Genomic DNA, 20,429 nt, shown 5'->3' on the forward strand with positions numbered 1-20,429 from the left:
AGGAGGTTGCAGTGAGCCAGGATCGTGCCACTGCACTCCAGCCTGGGCGACAGAGTGAGACTGTCTCAAAAAAAAAAAAAAAAAAATTGCTTAGATTATTTTATTTGCATAGTGGTCTATTTATCATTAATTGTCCCCAAAACTCTTCAAATGTCTAATGTTTCTCTTAGTATGTTCAAACGTAGAGCCTGTTAAACAAGATGTATAAAGCAAAAACCATAAAAAATTCAATTTATTCTCAAAGGCTTGAATGAGAAAAAAATCAACTCCATTAAAATTTAAAAATCTTTACAATAAACAAAACAATACAAAACAAAAAACCTTGTTTACTAAAAGACACCAAAAAAGGTGCAGACAACCCACATGGCAGAAGTTATTTGTTACACAGACAACAAATGAAAGATAAGTACCCCAAATATATTAAGAACTTCCCAAAACAATGAGAAGAAAACTAACCCATAAGAAAATGTGCAAAATATATGAACAGGAAAAATTTAACAAACAGCAGTTGCCTCTAGGCTAAATGCTACCTAAAAATAAAAAAAGTGTTACTGAAAGTAAAAATAAATAGATAACAGAAAATAAGTTAGGTTTTACATTTAGTCACACATATTAAAATAAAGTATCTTCTGTTTTCTTTTAAGATTATGTATTTCAGCTGGGCGCGGTGGCTCACACCTGTAATCCCAGCACTTTGGGAGGCTGAGGTGGGCGGATCACAAGGTAAGGAGATCGAGACCATCCTGGCTAACACGGTGAAACCCGGTCTTTACTAAAAATACAAAAAATTAGCCAGGTGTGGTGGCGGGCGCCTGTGGTCCCAACTACTCAGAAGGCTGAGGCAGGAGAATGGCATGAACCCAGGAAGCAGAGCTTGCAGTGAGCCAAGATCATGCCACTGGACTCCAGCCTGGGCGACAGAGCGAGACTACATCTCAAAAAAAAAAAAAAAAAAAAAAGATTATGTATTTCCTGGCCAGGCACGGTGGAGAGCTGTTTTTCAGTAAGTACTTGATGAATTTAATTAAGGTGATATGTACTTTATCTTTTTTTATTCCAACCTGAAAATGTGATTTATTTATTTATTTGCCTGCATGATAAAGCAAACATGGTAATGTTTTAGATTTCAAATACTACTTTTGTTTCTTATTCCTTGACTAATCTTTTTCCTAGGATAGTCAATACTTTATACTGATTAGAGTTTATTACAACAAACTGAAAACTGAATAATTATTTACATTCATTTTAGTCAATTATTGCTGTGACAAATTTCAAACATTCCAATTATTACAGTCACTAATTTTTGTTATTTTGTTGCTTTTTTAAAAAATTATTTTAAGAATTTCCTAATTTATTTTTCTTATTTATTTATTTATTTATTGAGAGGGAGTCTTGCTCTGTCACCCAGGATGGAGTGCAGTGGTGCCATCTTGACTCACTGCAACCTCCACCTCCCAGCTTCAAATGATTCTCATGTCTAATCCTCCCAAGTAGCTGGGATTACAGGTATGCATCACCATGCCTGGCTAATTTTTATATTTTTAGTAGAGATGGAGTTTCAGCATATTGGTCAGGCTGGTCTCAAACTCCTGACCTCAAGTGATCCGCCTGCCTCGGCCTCCAAAGTGCTGGGATTACAGGTGTGAGCCACAGCGCCTGGCCCCTTTTTAAATTTTTCTTGTATTCTCCAGGATTTAGGGTGACTCTAGTTCTTAGATCTTTCTAAAAATACAATCTCAAAATTCATCAAAAACTGGAAACTCATTGTTTCTTTCATATTCAATTTGCTTTGTCAGAAATTCTTTACTTCTTTTGTCAATTAAGTTGCTAGAGAATAGATTGAATCCAGGAATAAAATAATTCCCAAGTTGTTCTGTCCTGAGGCACTGAAGAAAGTATGTCACGCAGTTATCAAAGCAGAGGCCCAGGTCTTTGGGGTCCCACTGACTGTCTTGAGGGTTCTGGGTACATACGTGAAAGAAGGCAGTTTTCACATGATAAGAAGAGAATTTATCCAGATGTTTTTTGTCTTTAAACCTTTCTTTCAGCTGTTCTAAAAGGTATTTCATTAGTTTTAAACAATCTTTCCTGTTGAATAAAAAAGGAAAACACTTATTTTTACTTATTTACATTCAACAAAGGATTTTAGGCATCTCATAGCAAAAACATAAACAATAAAGATATGTAATAACATAAATATAGGCCAGGCATGGTGAGACACGCCTGTAATCCCAGCACTTTGGGAGGCTGAGGCGGGGGGATCACCTAAGATCAGGAGTTTGAGACCAGCCTGACTAATATGGTGAAACCCTGTTTCTACTAAAAATACAAAAATTAGCTGGGCGTGGTGGTGCACACCTGTAATCCCAGCTCCTCTGGAGGCTGAGGCACGAGAATCGCTTGAAGCCAGGAGGCAGAGGTTGCAGTGAGCCAAGATCGCGTCATTGCACTCCAGCCTGGGCAACAAGAACGAAACTCCATCACACAAAAAAAACAAAAACAAAAACAAAAACAAAAAAGCCGGGTGCGGTGGCTCATGCCTGTAATCTCAGCATTTTGGGAGGCTTAGGCAGGTGGATCATGAGGTCAAGAGTTCGAGATCAGCCTGGCCAGTATGCTGAAACCCCATCTCTACTAAAAATACAAAAATTAGCCAGGTGTGGCGTGCACCTATAATCCCAGCTACTCGGGAGGCTGAGGCAGGAGAATCACTTGAACCCAGGAGGCAGAGGTTGCAGTGAGCCAAGATCATGCCACTGCACTCCAGCCTGGGCAACAAGTGAGACTCCATCTCAAAATAAAATAAAATAAAATAAAATAAAATTAAATTAAAATAAAATAAATAACATAAATACAACAGTCACACTAAAATCTGATTATGTTTTCAAATATATGGTTTGAAGTTTCAAAAACGCATTTTTTCCCTCTCTTTCCCATTCTTAGCTTAAATATATTCTATCAATTTCTTCAACTGTATAAAGCTAACAGATATTTATACTATTTTTTTTTTGAGACAGGGTCTCACTCTGTCACTCAGGCTAGGGTGCAGTGATACAATCTTGGCTCACTGCAACCTCTGACCCTCCCCTCACCCCCCTCAAGCAATCCAAAATCTTGTTTTGTTATAAAATTATTTTACTTTATTGAACTGCAAATTTAATATAATTTTTCTCTTTTTTAAAATCCACTGATTGTATCACAAAGTTATTTACATTATTAAGAGTACCATAGATAATCTGCCATCTCATCTAGTTATTTAGTAGTTGACAAAATGTACTATTTATGAAACTATTTAGCCTTATCAACAATATTTCTTTTTCTTATTTTTCTTTTTTTTTTTTTTTTGAGACGGAGTCTTGCTCTGTTGCCCAGGCTGGAGTGCAGTGGTGTGATCTCAGCTCACCGCAACCTCTGCCTACTGGGTTCAAGCGATTCTCCTGCCTCAACCTTCTAAGTAGCTGGGATTATAGGCACATGCCACCTCGCCCGGCTAATTTTTGCATTTTTGTAGAGACAGGGTTTCATAACGTTGGCCAGGCTGGTCTCGAACTCCTGACCTCAGGTGATCTACCTGCCTCGGCCTCCCAAAGAGCTGGGATTACAGGCGTGAGCCACTGTGCCCGGCCAACAATATAGTTTTCTTAATGCTTGCTTCAAAGCCTGCATATGAGATCTTAAAGAACCTCTGTGCCTGCATGTTGGACATTTTTGTTTTGACTTTTTAACTCTTGTGATCTTTATACTGGCCAACTTACTTACTTACTTACTTTATTTATTTATTTATTTATTTATTTATTTATTTAAGATGGAGTCTTGCTCTGTTGCCCAGGCTGGAGTGCAGTGGCATGATCTCAGCTTATTGCAACCTCTGTCTCCCGGGTTCAGGTGATTCTCTTGCCTCAGCCTCCTGAGTAGCAGGGATTACAGGCACGCTCCACTGCGCCCAGCTAATTTTTGTATTTTTAGTAGAGACGGGGTTTCGCCATGTAGGCCAGGCTGGTCTCGAATTCCTGACCTCAGGTGATCTACCTGCCCCGGCCTCCCAAAGTGCTGGGATTACAGGCGTGAGCCACCATGCCTGGCCAATACTGGCCAACTTTAGAAACTCAAATGAAAAATTCCTTTTCAATCTTAGTTCTTTATGGTGTGTATGCCATCACAAAAAAAAATGGTGGGGTGCAGTGTCTCATCCCTGTACTTCCAAGACTTTGGGAGGCCAAGGCGGGAAGATTACTTGAACCCAGGAGTTGGTGACCAGCCTGCCTGGGCAACAAAGGGAGACCACCATCTCTACCAATAAAAAAAAATTTTTTTTGAGACAGGGTGTCACTATGTCACCCAGGTTGCAGTGCAGTGGCACGATCATGGCTCACTGCAGCCTTGATTTTCTGGGCTCAAGCCATTCTCCTACCTCAGCCTCCCAAGTAGCTGGGACCACAGGCACCAGTCACCATGCCTGGCTAATTTTTAAATTTTTTATGGAGGCGGGGTCTCACCATGTTGCTAGGCTGGGATTACAGGTGTGAGCCAACAGGCCCTCTACAAAATTTTTTTTTAAATTAGCCGAGCATGGTGGCATGCACCTGTAATCTCAGCTACTTGGGGGGCTGAGGTAGGATGATTGCTTGAGCCCAGGAGACCAAGGCTGTGGTGAGCTGTAATTGTGCCACTGCACTCCAGTCTGGGTGACAGAGTGAAAGTCTGTTTCAAAAAAAAAAAATTACTCACTTAGTGTTGTTTTCAGTTTGGCCAATCAATCCCTAGCCATCAACACAACCCAACTATCCCAAAGCAAGCCCAGTATCTAACAAGAGCGACCTTTTGGCCTCCTCCAATTATATGGCATTAATATCCATTACTTTTAAACAAGCAGAATACTAAGACCCATTGAATTGTCATGGCTAGTGCTCATACCCTCTCACTCTGTCCTACTGATACATCTATACAAAAACACATTCATCTGATCCAGGGTTCAGAACTACTATTCCCTAGCCTTGCCTTCTAACAACACCCTTTCCTTGGCCCTTTGGATCTAGCTTCTCTGGTTTCATACTCACACTCTCCCCAGCTCAACCCAATCCTGCCCCGCTCCCCAGACCCAACCCAGCTTAGCTCTTCAGGTCTGAGGTGTGGAGTCAACAAATAATTAAGCATACCATAGATAATCTGTCATTTAACAAAATAAGGCTGTTACCTGCAACATTTCACTTCTTTGTCTTCACAGCACGTTTTAGATTTTCCATGATTGTTCAAAATTTCCTTTTCGATGTGAGAGAAGGATAGCCGCCATGTTTCTTCTTAATTTCAAAAAGAAAAACAAAAAAGCACTTTACCCAAAGCATCCATATCTAAACAATATTCAAGTGGTTTCCCTCACGAAAATATTCTGGGGCTGGGCATGGGGGCTCACGCCTGTAATCCCAGCACTTTGGGAGGCCAAGGAGGGTGGATCACCTGAGGTCGGGAGTTCGAGACCAGCCTGACCAACATGGAGAAACCCCATCCCTACTAAAAATACGAAAAAAATTATCCTGGCATGGTGGCACATGCCTGTAATCCCAGCTACTCGGGAGGCTGAGGAAGGAGAATCGCTTGAACCCGGGAGGTGGAGGTTGCTGTGAGCCGAGATCGCACCATTGCACTCTAGCCTGGGCAACAAGAGCAAAACTCCATCAAAAAAAAAAAAAAAAAAGAAAGAAAAAGAAAATATTCTGAAAAAATCTTAGGAGTGAATCAAAAGAAGTGAACAGATAAATAATTACGTATAAAAATAAGTACACTGAGACAAAAAATGGGCCTAACTGAAAAAAAAATGGAAGTCACAGCTTAATATAGTTAGCAATAGTAAGATGTATTACCTTTTATATATTGCTAAATTCCCTTTGTTAAATATTTTGTTTCAATAATAATTTGAATCAATTTATTCACTTTTTCTGTAGCATCCTTACAGGTTCTATATTAATACAAAATGAATTGAGGACCATTTCCTTTATTCTTATTTATGAGAGTTTGTGTAAATATAGAATGATTTCGGCTGGGCGAGGTGGCTCACACCTGTAATCCCAGCACTTTGGGAGGCTGAGGTGAGCGGATCACAAGTTCGGGAGATCAAGACCATTCTGGCTAACACAGTGAAATCTCGCCTCTACTAAAAATACAAAAAATTAGCCGGGCATGGTGACGGGCACCTGTAATCCCAGCTACTTGGGAGGCTGAGGCAGGAGAATGGCATGAACCCAGGAGGTGGAGCTTGCAGTGAGCCGAGATCGCGCCACTACACTCCAGCCTGGACAACAGCGCAAGACTCTGTCTCAAAAAAAAAAAAAAAAAAAAAGATTTCTCCCCGAGTCTTACCCTGGCTAGCTCTTTTATGCTCTGACCATCATCCTGTTACTTCGTGGTTTTATACTGGCAATCTATAAGTGGTTTATAATCTGAATGATTTTTCAGAAAAATCAATCAATATAATCTGTCACATTAACAGAATAGAAGAGAAATACGTGATTGTCTCAATAGATGAAGAAAATGAAGCTCTTAAAATCCTATAGTCGTTCATCATTAAAAAAACACCTCTTAGCAATTTAAGTCTAGATGGACACTTGATTCCATAAAAGGTAGATTTTAGAAAACTATAGCAACAATCATTATGTGAGGTAAAAAGTTGGAGAGAGAAATCAGAAAGAAGGCAAAACATCTGTTATCTCTATTTCTGTTCCACATGCACTGAGTGTCATAGCAAGCACAGTAAGGGAAGGAAAAACAGGGTTACACACTGGAAAGAGAGAAACAAAGCCATCATTATTCATAGGTGATGTAATTGCATATACAGGAAATACAAAAGAATCTACAATGCTGGGCATGGTGGCTCATGCCTGTAATCCCAGCACTTCAGGAGGCCGAGACAGGAGACCGGCCTGGCCAACATGGTGAAACACCATATCTACTAAAAATAGAAAGATTAGCTTAGCCTGTGTGGTGGCGTGTGCCTACACATACCACATGTATGTATGTATTTGTATATAGTCCCAGCTACTTGGGAGGCTGAGGCAGGAGAATCCCTTGAACCTGGAATGCCGAGGTTGCAGTGAGTCGAGATCATGCCACTGCACTCCAGCCTGGGCAACAGAGTGAGACTCCATCTCAAAAAAGAAAGAAAAAGAAAAAAGAAAAAAAAATGTAAATAAATTCACCAAATCAATTAAAAGAGTTACCAAGATTATGGACACAAAAATCAAAGGTATTTTGATATATGGCAATAAACAAAAAATGAAATTTTTAGAAAGATGTTACTTACAATAGTATAAAAACTAGCAATTAGGCTGGGTGCAGTGGCTCATGCCTGTAATCCCAACACCGTGGGAGGCCAAGGTGAGCAGATCACCTGAGGTATGAGGTTCAAGAGCAGCCTGGGAAACATGGCGAAACTCCGTCGCTACTAGAAATACAAAAATTAGCCAGGCATTGTGGCACACAACTGTAATCCCAGCTACTCAGGAGGCTGAGGCAGGGGAATTGCTTGAATTCAGGAGGCAGAGGTTGCAGCGAGCCGAGATCATGCCATTGCACTCCAGCCTGGATGACAGAGTGAGACTCAGTCTCAAAAAACAAAAACAAAAACAAAAAACAAACAAAAAAACCACCCAACAATTACCTTCTAGATCTAACTGCTAATGAAATATGGATGAGGCCTGGCGCAGTGGCTCACTCCTGTAATCCCAGCACTTTGGGAGGCTGAGGCGGTGAATCACCTGAGGTCAGGAGTTCGAGACCAGCTGGACCAACATGGTGAAACCCCATTTCTACTAAAAATACAAACATTTAGCCGGGCATAGGGGCACAAGCCTGTAATCCCAGCTACTCTGGAGGCTAAGGCAGGAGAATCACTTAAACCTGGGAGGCGGAGGTTGCAGTGAACCGAGATCGGGCGATTGCACTCCAGGCTCGGCAACAAGAGCAAAACTCCCTCTCAAAAAAACAAAACAACAACAACAACAAAAAGAAATATGGATGAAAGCAGGACATGCTAAACGACACTTCTAGAATGCACTCTACAAAATCCTCTCTTTGAGAAACTCTACAGGAAAAATAACCTGTTTCTTCAATGAGTAAATTGAAGTAAATTGAGTAAATTTTATTCAAGGAATAAAAAAGTTATGAAAGAGGAAGTTATGAGTTAAAAGAGATATAACAGACATTTAACAGACATATTGGTCAGTCACAATGTATGAACCTTATTTGAATCCTGATCCAAACAGGCTGATCCAAACATACAAAAAAAGTATGACACTTACAAGACAAGTGGAAATTTTAATACTGAATAAGTGTTTGATATTAGGGAATTATTACTTTTTTCTTTCATTTTTTGAGACAAGATTTCCCTCTATCACCCAGGCTGGAGTGCATGAACACAGCTCACTGAAACCTCGACTTCCCAGCCTCAAGCAATCTTCTCATGTCAGCCTTTCCAATAGTGGGACCAGAAGCATACATCACCATGACTGGCTAATTTTTGGATTTTTTTGTAGAGACGGGGTCTCTCCACCTTGCCCAGGCTGATCTCGAACTCTTGGGCTCCAGCAATCCTCCCATCTCCCAAAGTGCTGGAATTACAGATGTGAGCCACTGTGCCCAGCCAATATAAGAAAATTATTATTTGTTTATGCATTTTTTTTTTATTTATTTGTTTTTTGAGATTGAGTCTCGCTCTGTTGCCTAGGCTGGAGTGCAGTGACACCATCTCAGCTCACTGCAACATCTGCCTTCCAGGTTCAAGTGATTCTCCTGCCTCAGCCTCCCGAGTAACTGGGATTACAGGCATGCGCCACCATGCCCAGCTGATTTTGTATTTTTAGTAGAGATGGGGTTTCACCATGTTGGCCAGGCTGGTCTCGCACTCCTGACCTCAGATGACCCACCTGCCTTGGCCTCCCAAAGTGCTTGGATTACAGGTGTGAGCCACCGCTCCCAGTCATTTATCATTTTTTTAAGACAAGGTTTCACTTTGTCACCCAGGCTGGAGCGTAGTGACATGATGTCGGCTCACGGAAGCCTTGACCTCCTAGGCTCAAGTGATTCTCCCACCTCAGCCCCCCAAATAGCTGGGACAACAGGTGCATATTACCACACCCAGCTAATTTATTTTGTATTTTTTGAAGAGACAGGGTTTTGTCACGTGGCCCAGGCTTGAACTCCTGGGCTCAAGTGATCCACCCACCTCAGCCTCCCAAAATGCTGGTATTACAAGCATGAGCCACCACTCCCAGCCCAGTCTCCTTTGGTACTGGTTTAAAATTTTCATAATAAAAAGTTTTGGCCAGGTGCAGTGGCTCACGCCTGTCATCCCAGCACTTTGGGAGGCCGAGGTGAGCAGATCACCTGAGGTCAGGAGTTTGAGAGCAGCCTGGACAACATGGTGAAACCCCATCTCTACTAAAAATACAAAAACTAGCCAGGGACGGTGGTGGGCACCTGTAATCCCAGCTACTCAGGAGGCTGAGGCAGGAGAATCGCTTGAACCCAGGAGGTGGAGGGTGCAGTGAGCCGAGATCGCACCACTGCACTCCAGCCTGGGTGACAGAGTGAGACTCCATCTCAAAATAAATAAATAAATAAATAGTTTTAAAATAGATCAATTACCTATGAATAAATTAACAAAAGATATACAAAACCTCTGCAGAGAAAATGCTATTGAGTGAAGCTGGGAAGTATTAGAGGAGATCTAAATAAGTGGATTGGGAGACTCAATATTGTTAACATATCAACTCTCTCCCATGTTTATTTTTTTTAATACAGACAGTGTCTTGTTCTGTTGCCCAGGCTGGAGTGCAGTGGCAAGATCACAGCTCACTGTAACCTCAAACTCCTGAGCTTAAGTGATTCTCTTGCATAACTAAGACTACAAGCTACAAGTGCACACCACCACGCCTGGCTAATTTTTAAAAAAGTTTTTATAGAGATGAAGACTCACAACTCTCTATAAAAACTTTTATAGAGAGTTTTTTTTTTTTAATTTTTTTTTGAGACGGAGTCTCTCTCTGTCGCCAGGCTGGAGTGCAATGGCACGATCTCGGCTCATTGCAACCTCTGCCTCCTGGGTTCAAGCGATTCTCCTGCCTCAGCCTCCCGAGTAGCTAGGACTACAGGCACGTGCCACCATGCCCAGCTAATTTTTGTATTTTTAGTACAGATGGGGTTTTACCATGTTGGCCAGGATGGTCTCGATCTCTTGACCTTGTAATCCACCCACCTCGGCCTTCCAAAGTGCTGGGATTACAGGCGTGAGCCACCACGCCTGGCTAGAGTTTTTACACAGTGTTGTCCAAGATGGTCTTGAACTCCTCACCTCAAGCAACTCTCCTTCCTCAGCCTTCTGAAGTGCTGGAATTACAGGCATCAGTCATCATTCCTGGCCCCAAATTTATCTATAGATTCAACATTATCTCAATCAAAATTCCAAAAAGTATTTTGTGGAATCTGACAAGCTGATTTCAAAATTTATACGAGAATGCAAAGGGTCAAGACTCTCTCAGACACCCTTGGAGAAAAACAAAGTGGTAGAACTTGCCCTAAAAGATATTGAGACTAATTATAAAGCTACATTATGTACAACAACATGGTACAAAGATAGACAAAGATTTTAATGGGACAGAATAAAGAGTTCAGGGATAGCTACACAATATGGTGGGCCCTCTGTATATGAGGGTTTCACATCTGAGAATTCAACCAACTGTGAATTGAAACCCACAGATATGGAGGGCCAAGTGTATTATATCATTTTATGTAAGAGATTTGAGCATCTGTGGACTTCGGTGTCTGCAGGGTACCCTGGAGCCAATCCTGAGGGTCAACTGTATATGACTGTAAAGAAAGGTGGCACGTACCGTTGATAAAATGTGATAAGGATGGCACTTTGCCTCTGTGACCTTCCTCCCCCAAACCAATAACTCTGATCTAATCATAAGAAACATAATAAAGAAATCTCAAGTAAAGGACATTCTACAAAATACCTAACTAGTACTCCTCAAAACTGTTAAAACCAAAAAACTGTCACAGTCAAGAGTAGCTTAAGGAGACATGACAACTAAATGCAATATGGTATCCTAAATGGGATCTTGGAACAGTAAAAGGACATTAAGAAAAACTAAGGAAATCTGGATAAAGTATAGAATTTTTTTTTTTTTTTAATGGAGTCTCGCTGTGTCACCTAGACTGGAGTGCAGTGGCATGATCTTGGCTCACTGCAACTCGACCCACCGAGTTCAAGTGATTTCCTGTCTCAGCCTCCCAAGTAGCTGGGACTAAGGCACATGCCACCACGCCTGGCTAATTTTTGTATTTTTTTAGTAGAGACGGGGTTTTGCCATGTTAGCCAGGGTGGTTTCAAACTCTTGATTTCAGGTGATCTGCCCACCTCGGCCTCCCAAAGTGCTGGGATTACAGGCAAGACTCACTGTGCCCAGCAGATATAGCCCTTAGCTAACAATAATATATCAATATTGGTTTATTAATTATTAAATGTATTGTATTAATGTGAGATATTAATAACAGGAAAATGGGGGTGCTGCAGTGGCACGTGTCTGTAGTCCCAGTTACTTGATAAGGTGAGGCGGGAGGATCATTGAGCTCAGTTTGAGACCAGCATGGACAACATAGTGAAACTCTGCCCCACTACCTCCCCCAGAAAAAACCCGAGGGGAATGGGTATGGGGTTATACGGGAACTCTCTGTACTATCTTCACAATTTTTCTGTAAATATAAAACTATGTTAAAACGAAAAGTTTATTTTTAAATAAACTACACTGAGATATCATTTCTCACTTTTTGGACTACTGGCAAGAATTTCAATTGGCAAAAAGTTTAACAAGTCAGTGAGGTTGAGAGTGAAACAGGTACTCTGATACATTGCTGTGGAAAAGCAAATTGGAATGATGCCTATGGAGATCTGGGAAATGCCTAGCAATATTACATAACGATTTACTCTTTGACCAGCTATAAAAATAGACTTTAAAAAGGAATGGGTGTTATCTCTATATAGAGGTATGGAGTGAGATAGAAAATATCTTGTTAAATTAAAAGAAAAAAAGTGTTATATCTGAGAGCAGGGCTTCTATAAAATTAAAAAATAAACCAAATTAATAAAATTATAAAGAAAAACATATGGTCTGGCCATGATGGCTCATGCCTATAATCCCAGCACTTTAGGAGGCCAAAGTGGGAGGACTGCTTGAGGCCAGGAGTTTGAGACCAGCCTGGGCAACATAGCAAGACCCTGTGTCTACTTTAAAAAAAAAAAAAAAAAAAAGGTGTACTTTTTATTTAAAAGGGGGTGGCATACAAATATATTTTATATGTATATAAATTAGTATATTATCTAATATTTATATGTTTAATCTACCTTTTTCAAAGTAATACCAGTATTATTACCAATAATACACTTATAAAAAACAGCTTATAATTTTTTTGCAGCTTTTTGTCCTTAAGATAAAAGGACAGTCAAAATACCAAGTTTTAAACCCACTTGAAAACATGTCCACTGATTACAGTGTCGTGCACCTGTAATCTCAGCTATTTGGGAAGTGGGAGACTGAGACGGGAGGATCACTTGAACCCAGGAGTTCAGCTCCAAGAAGAACAACCCTAACTCCTGGGCTCAATGATCCTCCTGCCTCAGCCTCCCGAAGGCTGAGGAAACTAGGACTATAAGCACATGCCACTGCACCCCCATTTCCCTATTATTAACATCCCATATTCATAAAATACATTGGTACAATAAACCAATACTGATACATTATTGTTAACTAAAGTCTATACTTTATCCAGATTTCCTTAGTTTTTACCTGATTTATCTTAAATATATATATTAAATATATATATTTATATGAATATATTTACATAAGTATTTACATGTAATATATTATGTATAATTTATATGTAATATGTCATATAATATAAAACATTGTATATAATTTATATTATATACTATATACACATTTATATGCCATCCCCTTTTTAAAACAAAAGGCACACCTTTTTCTTTGTTTTTGAGACAGGGTCTCACTCTGTCGCCCAGGCTGGAGTGCAGTAGCACCATCTTGGCTCACTGCAGCCTCAACCTCCAGGGCTCAAGTGATCACCTGACATCAGCCTCTTGAATAGTTGGGACTACAGGCATGCACCACCACGCCTGGCTAATTTTTGTATTTTTAGTAGAGACAGGCTTTCACCATGTTGCCCACGCTGGTCTCGAACTCCTGAGCTCAAATGATCCACCCGCTTCAGCCTCCCAAAGTACTGGGATTATAGGTTTGAGCCATTATATGAGTGAGAGAGAGAGAGAGAATATATTTACTTACACTTTTAAAACACGGAAGGCCAGGCACGGTGGCTCACGCCTGTAATCCCAGTACTTTGGGAGTCCAAGGTGGGTGGACCACCTGAGGTCGGGAGTTCAAGACCAGCCTGGCCAGCGTGGTGAAACCTCATCTCTACTAAAAACACAAAAATTAGCCAGGCATGGTGGCACACACCTGTAATCCCATCTACTCCAGGAGGCTGAGGCAGGAGAATCACTTGAACCTGGGAGGCGAAGGCTGCAGTGAGCCAAGATCGCCCCACTGTGCTCCAGCCTGGGCAACAGAGTGAGACTGTCTCAAAAACAAATAAATAAATAAAATAAAAAATAAAACATGGAAGGGTAAACTAAAAACAATTAAAAATGTTTCTAATCAGGGAAGGAGAGAAAAGCATGGAGAGGACATGAACAGAAGATGTTTCTCTAACTGTACCTTTTTCCACAGCTTTGACTTTGGAACCACGTATATACTTTATAAATTTATGAAACAAATTAAATCAAAATTTAAAAACCAGTATCTAAAAACAGATAATGTAATGAAACAAGTTAATTTACCTATGTTGAGTTAAACTGTCCGGAGACATTTTTTTTTGGCGGGTGGCGTATAGAGGACTTCTTGCTATGTTACCCGGGATGGAGTGCAGTGGCATGATCATAGCTCACTATAGCCCTGAACCTCTGGGCTTAAGCAATCCTCCCACCTCAACTTCCTGAGTAGCTGAGACTATAGGCACGGGCCAGTGTGCCTGGCTGACCATTTTTTTGAGTGGGTTAAAAACCTCATATTTTGACTGTCCTTTTATCTTAAGAACAAAAAAACTGCAAGTAAATCATAAACTGTTTTTTAAATAAATTATATCCTTGGTAATAAAACTGGTATTATTTTGAAACAGGTCGATTTTTAAAATTTAAAATTTTTAATCAAAAATCAATAAAAACAAGGCGAGGCACGGTGGCTCATGCCTGTAATCTTTGGGAGATGGAGATGGGTGGATCACCTGAAGTTGGGAGTTCGAGATCAGACTGGCCAATATGGTGAAACCCAGTCTCTACTAAAAATACAAAAAATTAGCTGGGCATGGTGGCGTGCAGCTGTAGTCCCAGCTACTCGAGATGTTGAAGTGGGAGAATTGTTTGAACCCAGGAGGTGGAGGTTGCAGTGAGCCAAGATTGCACGACTGCACTCCAACCTGGGCGACACCGTGAGACTCTGTCTCAAAAAATAAACAAATAAAAATAAATAAAAACAAAAACATAATATTTTTAAAAATATAGCTTGTGAGACCAGGGAATTTCTAGTAGAATGTTTAGAGAAAGAAAAGATACAGCAGGTGTTATAAGTGTCTCCAATCTAGTACAAATATTTTCACTGTTAAGTCCCTCTGTTCACATACACTCACACACATACACAGAAGCAGAGTTTTGTCTAATTATACATAATCTGGAATGATGGCAGATGCAGAACAGCCAAGGGTAACAGAAAGCAGAGGTGAAGCTAAGCATCCAGCACCAGCCTTCACTTTCTTTCATTTTAATGGAAGAATGCAAAGAACTCCCTAACCATGGCCAGGTGCAGTGACTCATGCCTGTAATCCCAGCACTTTGGGAGGCTGAGGCAGGTGGATCACGAGGTCAAGAGATGGAGACAATCCTGGCCAACATAGTGAAACCCTATCTCTACTAAAAATACAAAAATTAGCCTCGCGTGGTGGCACGCGCCTGTAGTCCCAACTACTCGTGAGGCTGAGGCAGGAGAATCGCTTGAACCCAGGAGGCAGAGGTTGCAGTGAGCCAAGATCACACCACTGCACTCCAGCCTGGGCAACAAAGCAAGAATCCATCTCAAAAAAAAAAAAAAAAAAAAAAAAGAACTGCCTAACCACATAGGCCACAGGGCCACCAAAGGACTCTTCTTCGTCTCTAAGGTGATTTATCTTCCAGTGTTCCCCAGGACAGTATGGAGTCAGCAAGAGATGGTATGGGGTCCTGTTGCAATTTCTGTATCACTTACAGTGAGGGTTTCCTGGGGCAGCTATTTTAAAAATTGTTCAGTTTGCAGAACAACCTCTTTGCAGAAAGCTATAATTCATTTTGTAAAAACATGAATAATGATATACGTAAGTACCCTTCATAGACTATTTTTCTTACAGAAAATGATTCCTCTACGTATGCAATATATGAAGTTATGATGTGTGTCCACAAAAACACAAACCATCAAACTAAGCATGATTGACTATTTCTGGGCTTTTTTCAGCAATACTCATTTATAACTTGGTTCATTTGTTTTATGGTCCCCTTCAATTTCCCTGGAATCCAATAGTAGTAGGTGCCAAAAGTCCTATATAAATCTATGGGAGAAAATGAAAATAATCAGCTACTTTCTTTTTTTTTTTAGACTAAATCACAAAGGAAAAAACTACTTCCCAGGAGTTTGAGACCAGCCTGGCCAACATGGTGAAACCCCGTCTCTACTAAAAATACAAAAAAATTAGCCAGGCATGGTAGCGGGCACCTGTAGTCTCAGCTACTCGGGAGGATGGGGCAGGAGAATCGCTTTAACTCGGGAGGCGCAGGTTGCAGCAAGCTGAGATTGTGCCACTGCACTTCAGCCTGGGCAACAAGAGCAAAACTCTGTTTCAGAACAAAAAAAAAGAAAGAAAGAAAAAAAAAGTTACTCCCTTCTACCTTCAAAAATATCACCATTATAAAGTTTTAGCTGTAGACCAACTCAGTCTGGTTCTTGGAAGTTGAATTTTACCCAAGAGCACAGCCTGAAAACCCATCCTGATCTGTGAGGCTGAGACACACTGCATAGGAGCAGTGGAATGGGAAGATGAAGGAAAGAGAGAACCAGGGCTGAGAATGAGATTCTAGACTCTAATGATAATATTAATATGTAATAACGTATAACTGGCATGAACAGAATTGGCCACAGAACTGCATGCACATTTTATCTTTCCAGAATTTTTCAAGTAGTTTTGGTTAACACAGTGTACAGATGAGCAAATCGGTTTAGAAAGCATCATAACTAGCTCGAATTCACACAACTAGCAGAAGGAGCCTCAGGATTCAGAACCAGGGCAGTCTGACTCCAAGGCCAATACTGCTTTTCTTTACCGAAAAAATAAATAAATAAATAAAATAAAATTCAAATATGGATTACTAGACATTTTAAAGCTGAGTATTTGATATTAATACTACAACTTTGCCCTTTTCAATTCTGTCTGTCACCAGACTCCCATCTTATAACCTATTTTGCCTGATGGCTCTTGAAATGACAACAGCATTGGTTGGCTGTTGATCTTATACTGCCTGAACATACAACATTAACAACTCTTTTACGTCTTTAAGTTAACTTTAATATTTAAAATACCTTGGAAACCATTTCCTTCCTTTGCATGCTTGGGTACAAGGTAAAATGGCTTTAGTCTTAGTTGCTTCCTAACTTTTGCTGAAAGCCAGTTTTTAATGGGCAGGCCTTCTTGGGTGCTAGCAGGCCAGCTACTTTTTGATTCCAAAGCCAGGGTTATATCCACAGATATTTCTTCACTAATAAGAAGTGTTACAGCAGGGCTCCCTCCTCTTTTCCTCTTCATGATGACATCTGTATCTGGTTGAACATATAAAAGAAAAGAAAGTATTTATTAATCCAATTTTCTCTGGAAATACAGAGGAAATAATGTAACTATAATTGAAGATCTCTGGCGTGCTAAGTATGAAGTAAACATTAGTGGTAAAACGAAACTGGCTCTAAAAGGCGAAGTGTTTTACTAAACCAATATTGGCTGGGCTTGATGGCTCATGCCTGTAATCGCAGCACTTTGGGAGGCCGAGACAGGTGGATCACTTGAGGTCAGGAGTTCGAGACCAGCCTGGCCAACATGGTGGAACCCCATCTCTACTAAAAATACAAAAATTAGACGGGCATGGTGGCGAATGCCTGTAAGCCCAGCTACTCGGGAGGCTGAGGCATGAGAATCGCTTGAACCCAGGAGGCGGAGGTTGCAGTGAGCCGAGATCACACCACTACACTCCAGCCTGGGCGACAGATTAAGACTCTGTCTCAAAAAAGGAAAAAAAAAAAACACACACACAATAATTACTGATATCTCCCATTGGGAGGCATTGTCAAGATGGTGTGGGGCATATATGATGAAGGGGTCTCTGTAGACTTTGAGGTTTAAGAGTGCTATGATTAAATTTTCTTTTCTTCTTTTTCTTTTCTTTTCTTTTCTTTTTTCTTTTTTGAGACAGAGTTTCACTCTTGTTGTCTTGTTGCCCAGGCTGGAGTGCAGTGGCACGATCTTGGCTCACCGCAACTTCTGCCTCCCGGGTTCAAGTGATCCTCCTGCCTCAGCTTCCTGAGTAGCTGGGATTACAGGCATGTGCCACCGCGCCTGGTTAAATTTTCATTACAAATTATAGATGGCAGAATGGAGGGAAGCCTAGAGAAGAGGCCAGATGGGCAAGAGGGAAGAGACAGGCAGCAAAAAGACCACAGCAACAGCCCGGCACAGAGGCTGGGTGCCATGGCAGCATAGAGGCAGTGAGCATCAAGACACGGGGAAGAAATGAGAGCAACTAAAGAAGTCCAAATCAACATAACTGGTCATGAGTTGAGTCTACGATGTGAGGAGGAAAGTAGGAGCCTTGGGATGCCATCCCAGGATCTCGGCCTTCCTAGGCCTAATGGCTGATGTTGGTTCCATTCCCCAAAACGGAATAAGCAGGAAGAAGAAAGATTGGGCCAAGCTGAACTTCATGAGATACAATGAGCTCTAGATACCTGTGGGACACTCAAGTGGAGATGGCTGCTGGGTGGGTGGCTATGGTCAGAAATTTAGATGGCTTTGGGAGTTGGGGGTTTATAAGCAGTAAAGACTACTACCCTCAGATAAGACTTCCACAGTGAGGAAGTAGAGCACAAAGGAGAAAATGCTAGAAAAATCTGCAAATCTGGCCACCTGTTACCCAAACCTGGCCACCTCTCCTGTTACCACTGCGGAAGTAAGTGTCCATCTACCTTACTTTTTTTGAGACAAAGTCTCGCTCTGTAGCCCAGGCTGGATGGAGTGCAGTGGTGTGATATCAGCTCACTGCAAACTCCACCTCCCAGCTTCAAGTGATTCTCCTGCCTCAACCTCCTGAGTAGCTGGGATTACAGGCATGCACCACCACACCTGGCTAATTTTTGTATTTTTAGTAGAGACGGGGTTTCACCATGTTGGCCAGGCTGGTCTTGAACTCTTGAGCTCAAATGATCTGCCCACCTTGGCCTCCCAAAGTGCTGGGGTTACAAGTGTGAGCCACTGTGCCTGGCCCTCCATCTACCTTTCAAAGGCCACCTCTGCCCATAGTCTCTGGACCCCTTCCTTCTCAACTTCTCAAGTACCATGCTCTTCAACTATTTCCTCTCCTACATCAGCCATCTCTCCCTCCCTGCTAGATTATTCTGAAATTCATACAAAGGGTTACAGGGTATACCTCTCCTTTCACCCCACATCTTCCTCCTCTCCATACTCACCCATATTTCTGCTTCCTTCCAGCCCAAACTTTTTTTTTTTTTTTTTTTTTTTTAACAGGGTCCCGTTCTGTCACCCAGGCTGGAGTGCAGTAGCGTGAACATGGCTCACTGCAGCCTCAACCTCCTAGGTTCAAGCAATCCTCTTGCCTCAGCATCGTATGTAGCTGGGACCACAGGCACATGCCGCCACTCCTGGCTAATGAAAAAAATTTTTTTTTCTGAGACAATCTCGCTCTGTCGCCTAGGCTGGAGTACAGTGGTGCAATCTCAGCTCACTGCAACCTCTGTCTCCCAGGCTCAAGCAATTCTCTTGCCTCAACTTCCTGAGTAGCTATGATTATAGGCATGTGCCACCACGCCTGGCTAATTTTTGTATTTTTAGTACAGACGGGGTTTCATCATCTTGGCCAGGCTGGTCTTGAACTCCTGACCTTGTGATCCACCCACCTCGGCCTCCCAAAGTGCTGGGATTACAGGTGTGAGCCACCATGCCTAAAATTTTTTTTGTAGAGATGGACTCTCACTTTGTTGCCCAGGCTGGTCTTGAACTGCTGGGCTCAAGCAATCCTTCTGCCTTGGCCTCTCAAAGTGCTGAGACACCACAGTCAGCCCAGACAGAACTTTCTAGAGTGGCCTACACATGTTATCTCCACTGCAACCCTGCCTTTTCACTCTGTGTCCATCACCCCACTGACATTTCTCTTGTCAACCCCACAAGACCAAAGAACAAATCCATTGGATTTCTGGATGTCAGTAGCATTCCAAACTGACCACTCCTTCTACAAAACACTCATAGTCTCCTTTTGTTCATTCTCTTCTTCCCAAACTTTTTTTTTTTTTTTTTTGACACACGGTCTCACTCTGTCGCCCAGGCTGGAGTGCAGTGGTGTGGTCTCGGCTCACTGCAACCTCTGCCTCCTGGGTTCAAGCAATTCTCTGCCTCAGCCTCCCAAGTAGCTGGGATTACAGGCACTCGCCACCACGCCTGGCTAATTTTTTGTATTTTTAGTCAAGACGGGGTTTCACCATCTTGGCCAGGCTGGTCTTGAACTCCTGACCTTGTGATCCACCCGCCTCGGCCTCCCAAAGTGCTGGGATTACAGGCGTGAGCCACCGCGCCCGGCTCTTCCCAAACTCTAATGGAATTCTCTGCTTACCACTCTACTTAACATTGCAACTTCCCCCCCACCTCCATCTCCCACATTCCTGATCCCTCTCACTTTGCTATACTTCTTCACAATAGCACTTACTACTTTCTAGTATACAAGATAATCATTTTCTCCATTTGTTATTAATTGTATGTCTGTGCTTGCAAGATTTTTTCCATTTTTTCCATTTGTTACTAATTGTATGCCTGTGCTTGCAAGATAAAGCTCATAATCTAATATATAACACAAATTGCAGTGAGTGCTCTGAAGGGAATAAACTGGGAAAAGTGATAGCAATTAGGGTGGAATGGGGTGGTGAAGCCAAGCCATGAGGCAGAAAAAAAGAGCTTGGAAAGATCTAGGAACAAAAAGAGGCTCTTGCGGAAAAGATGAAGTTACATGAAAT

General features: G+C 41.6%; 1 protein-coding gene across 1 annotated transcript in view; it reads right to left on the reverse strand.

Annotated features, from left to right (window-relative positions):
* Nucleotides 1-205: 205 nt before the first annotated feature.
* Nucleotides 206-20,429, reverse strand: part of CGAS (cyclic GMP-AMP synthase) — a 29,174-nt gene continuing 8,950 nt past the window's right edge. Inside the window, exons 3-5 of the mRNA XM_054492994.2 lie at nt 16,725-16,961; nt 5,195-5,297; nt 206-2,088 (exon numbers count right to left, since the gene is read on the reverse strand). Of these exons, the coding sequence (XP_054348969.1) occupies nt 1,737-2,088; nt 5,195-5,297; nt 16,725-16,961 (692 nt within the window). The 3' untranslated portion in view covers nt 206-1,736. The remainder of the gene's footprint in view (nt 2,089-5,194; nt 5,298-16,724; nt 16,962-20,429) is intronic.

This window comes from Pongo pygmaeus, chromosome 5 (assembly GCF_028885625.2).
Source record: "Pongo pygmaeus isolate AG05252 chromosome 5, NHGRI_mPonPyg2-v2.0_pri, whole genome shotgun sequence".
Classification (NCBI taxonomy): Eukaryota; Metazoa; Chordata; class Mammalia; order Primates; family Hominidae; genus Pongo; species Pongo pygmaeus.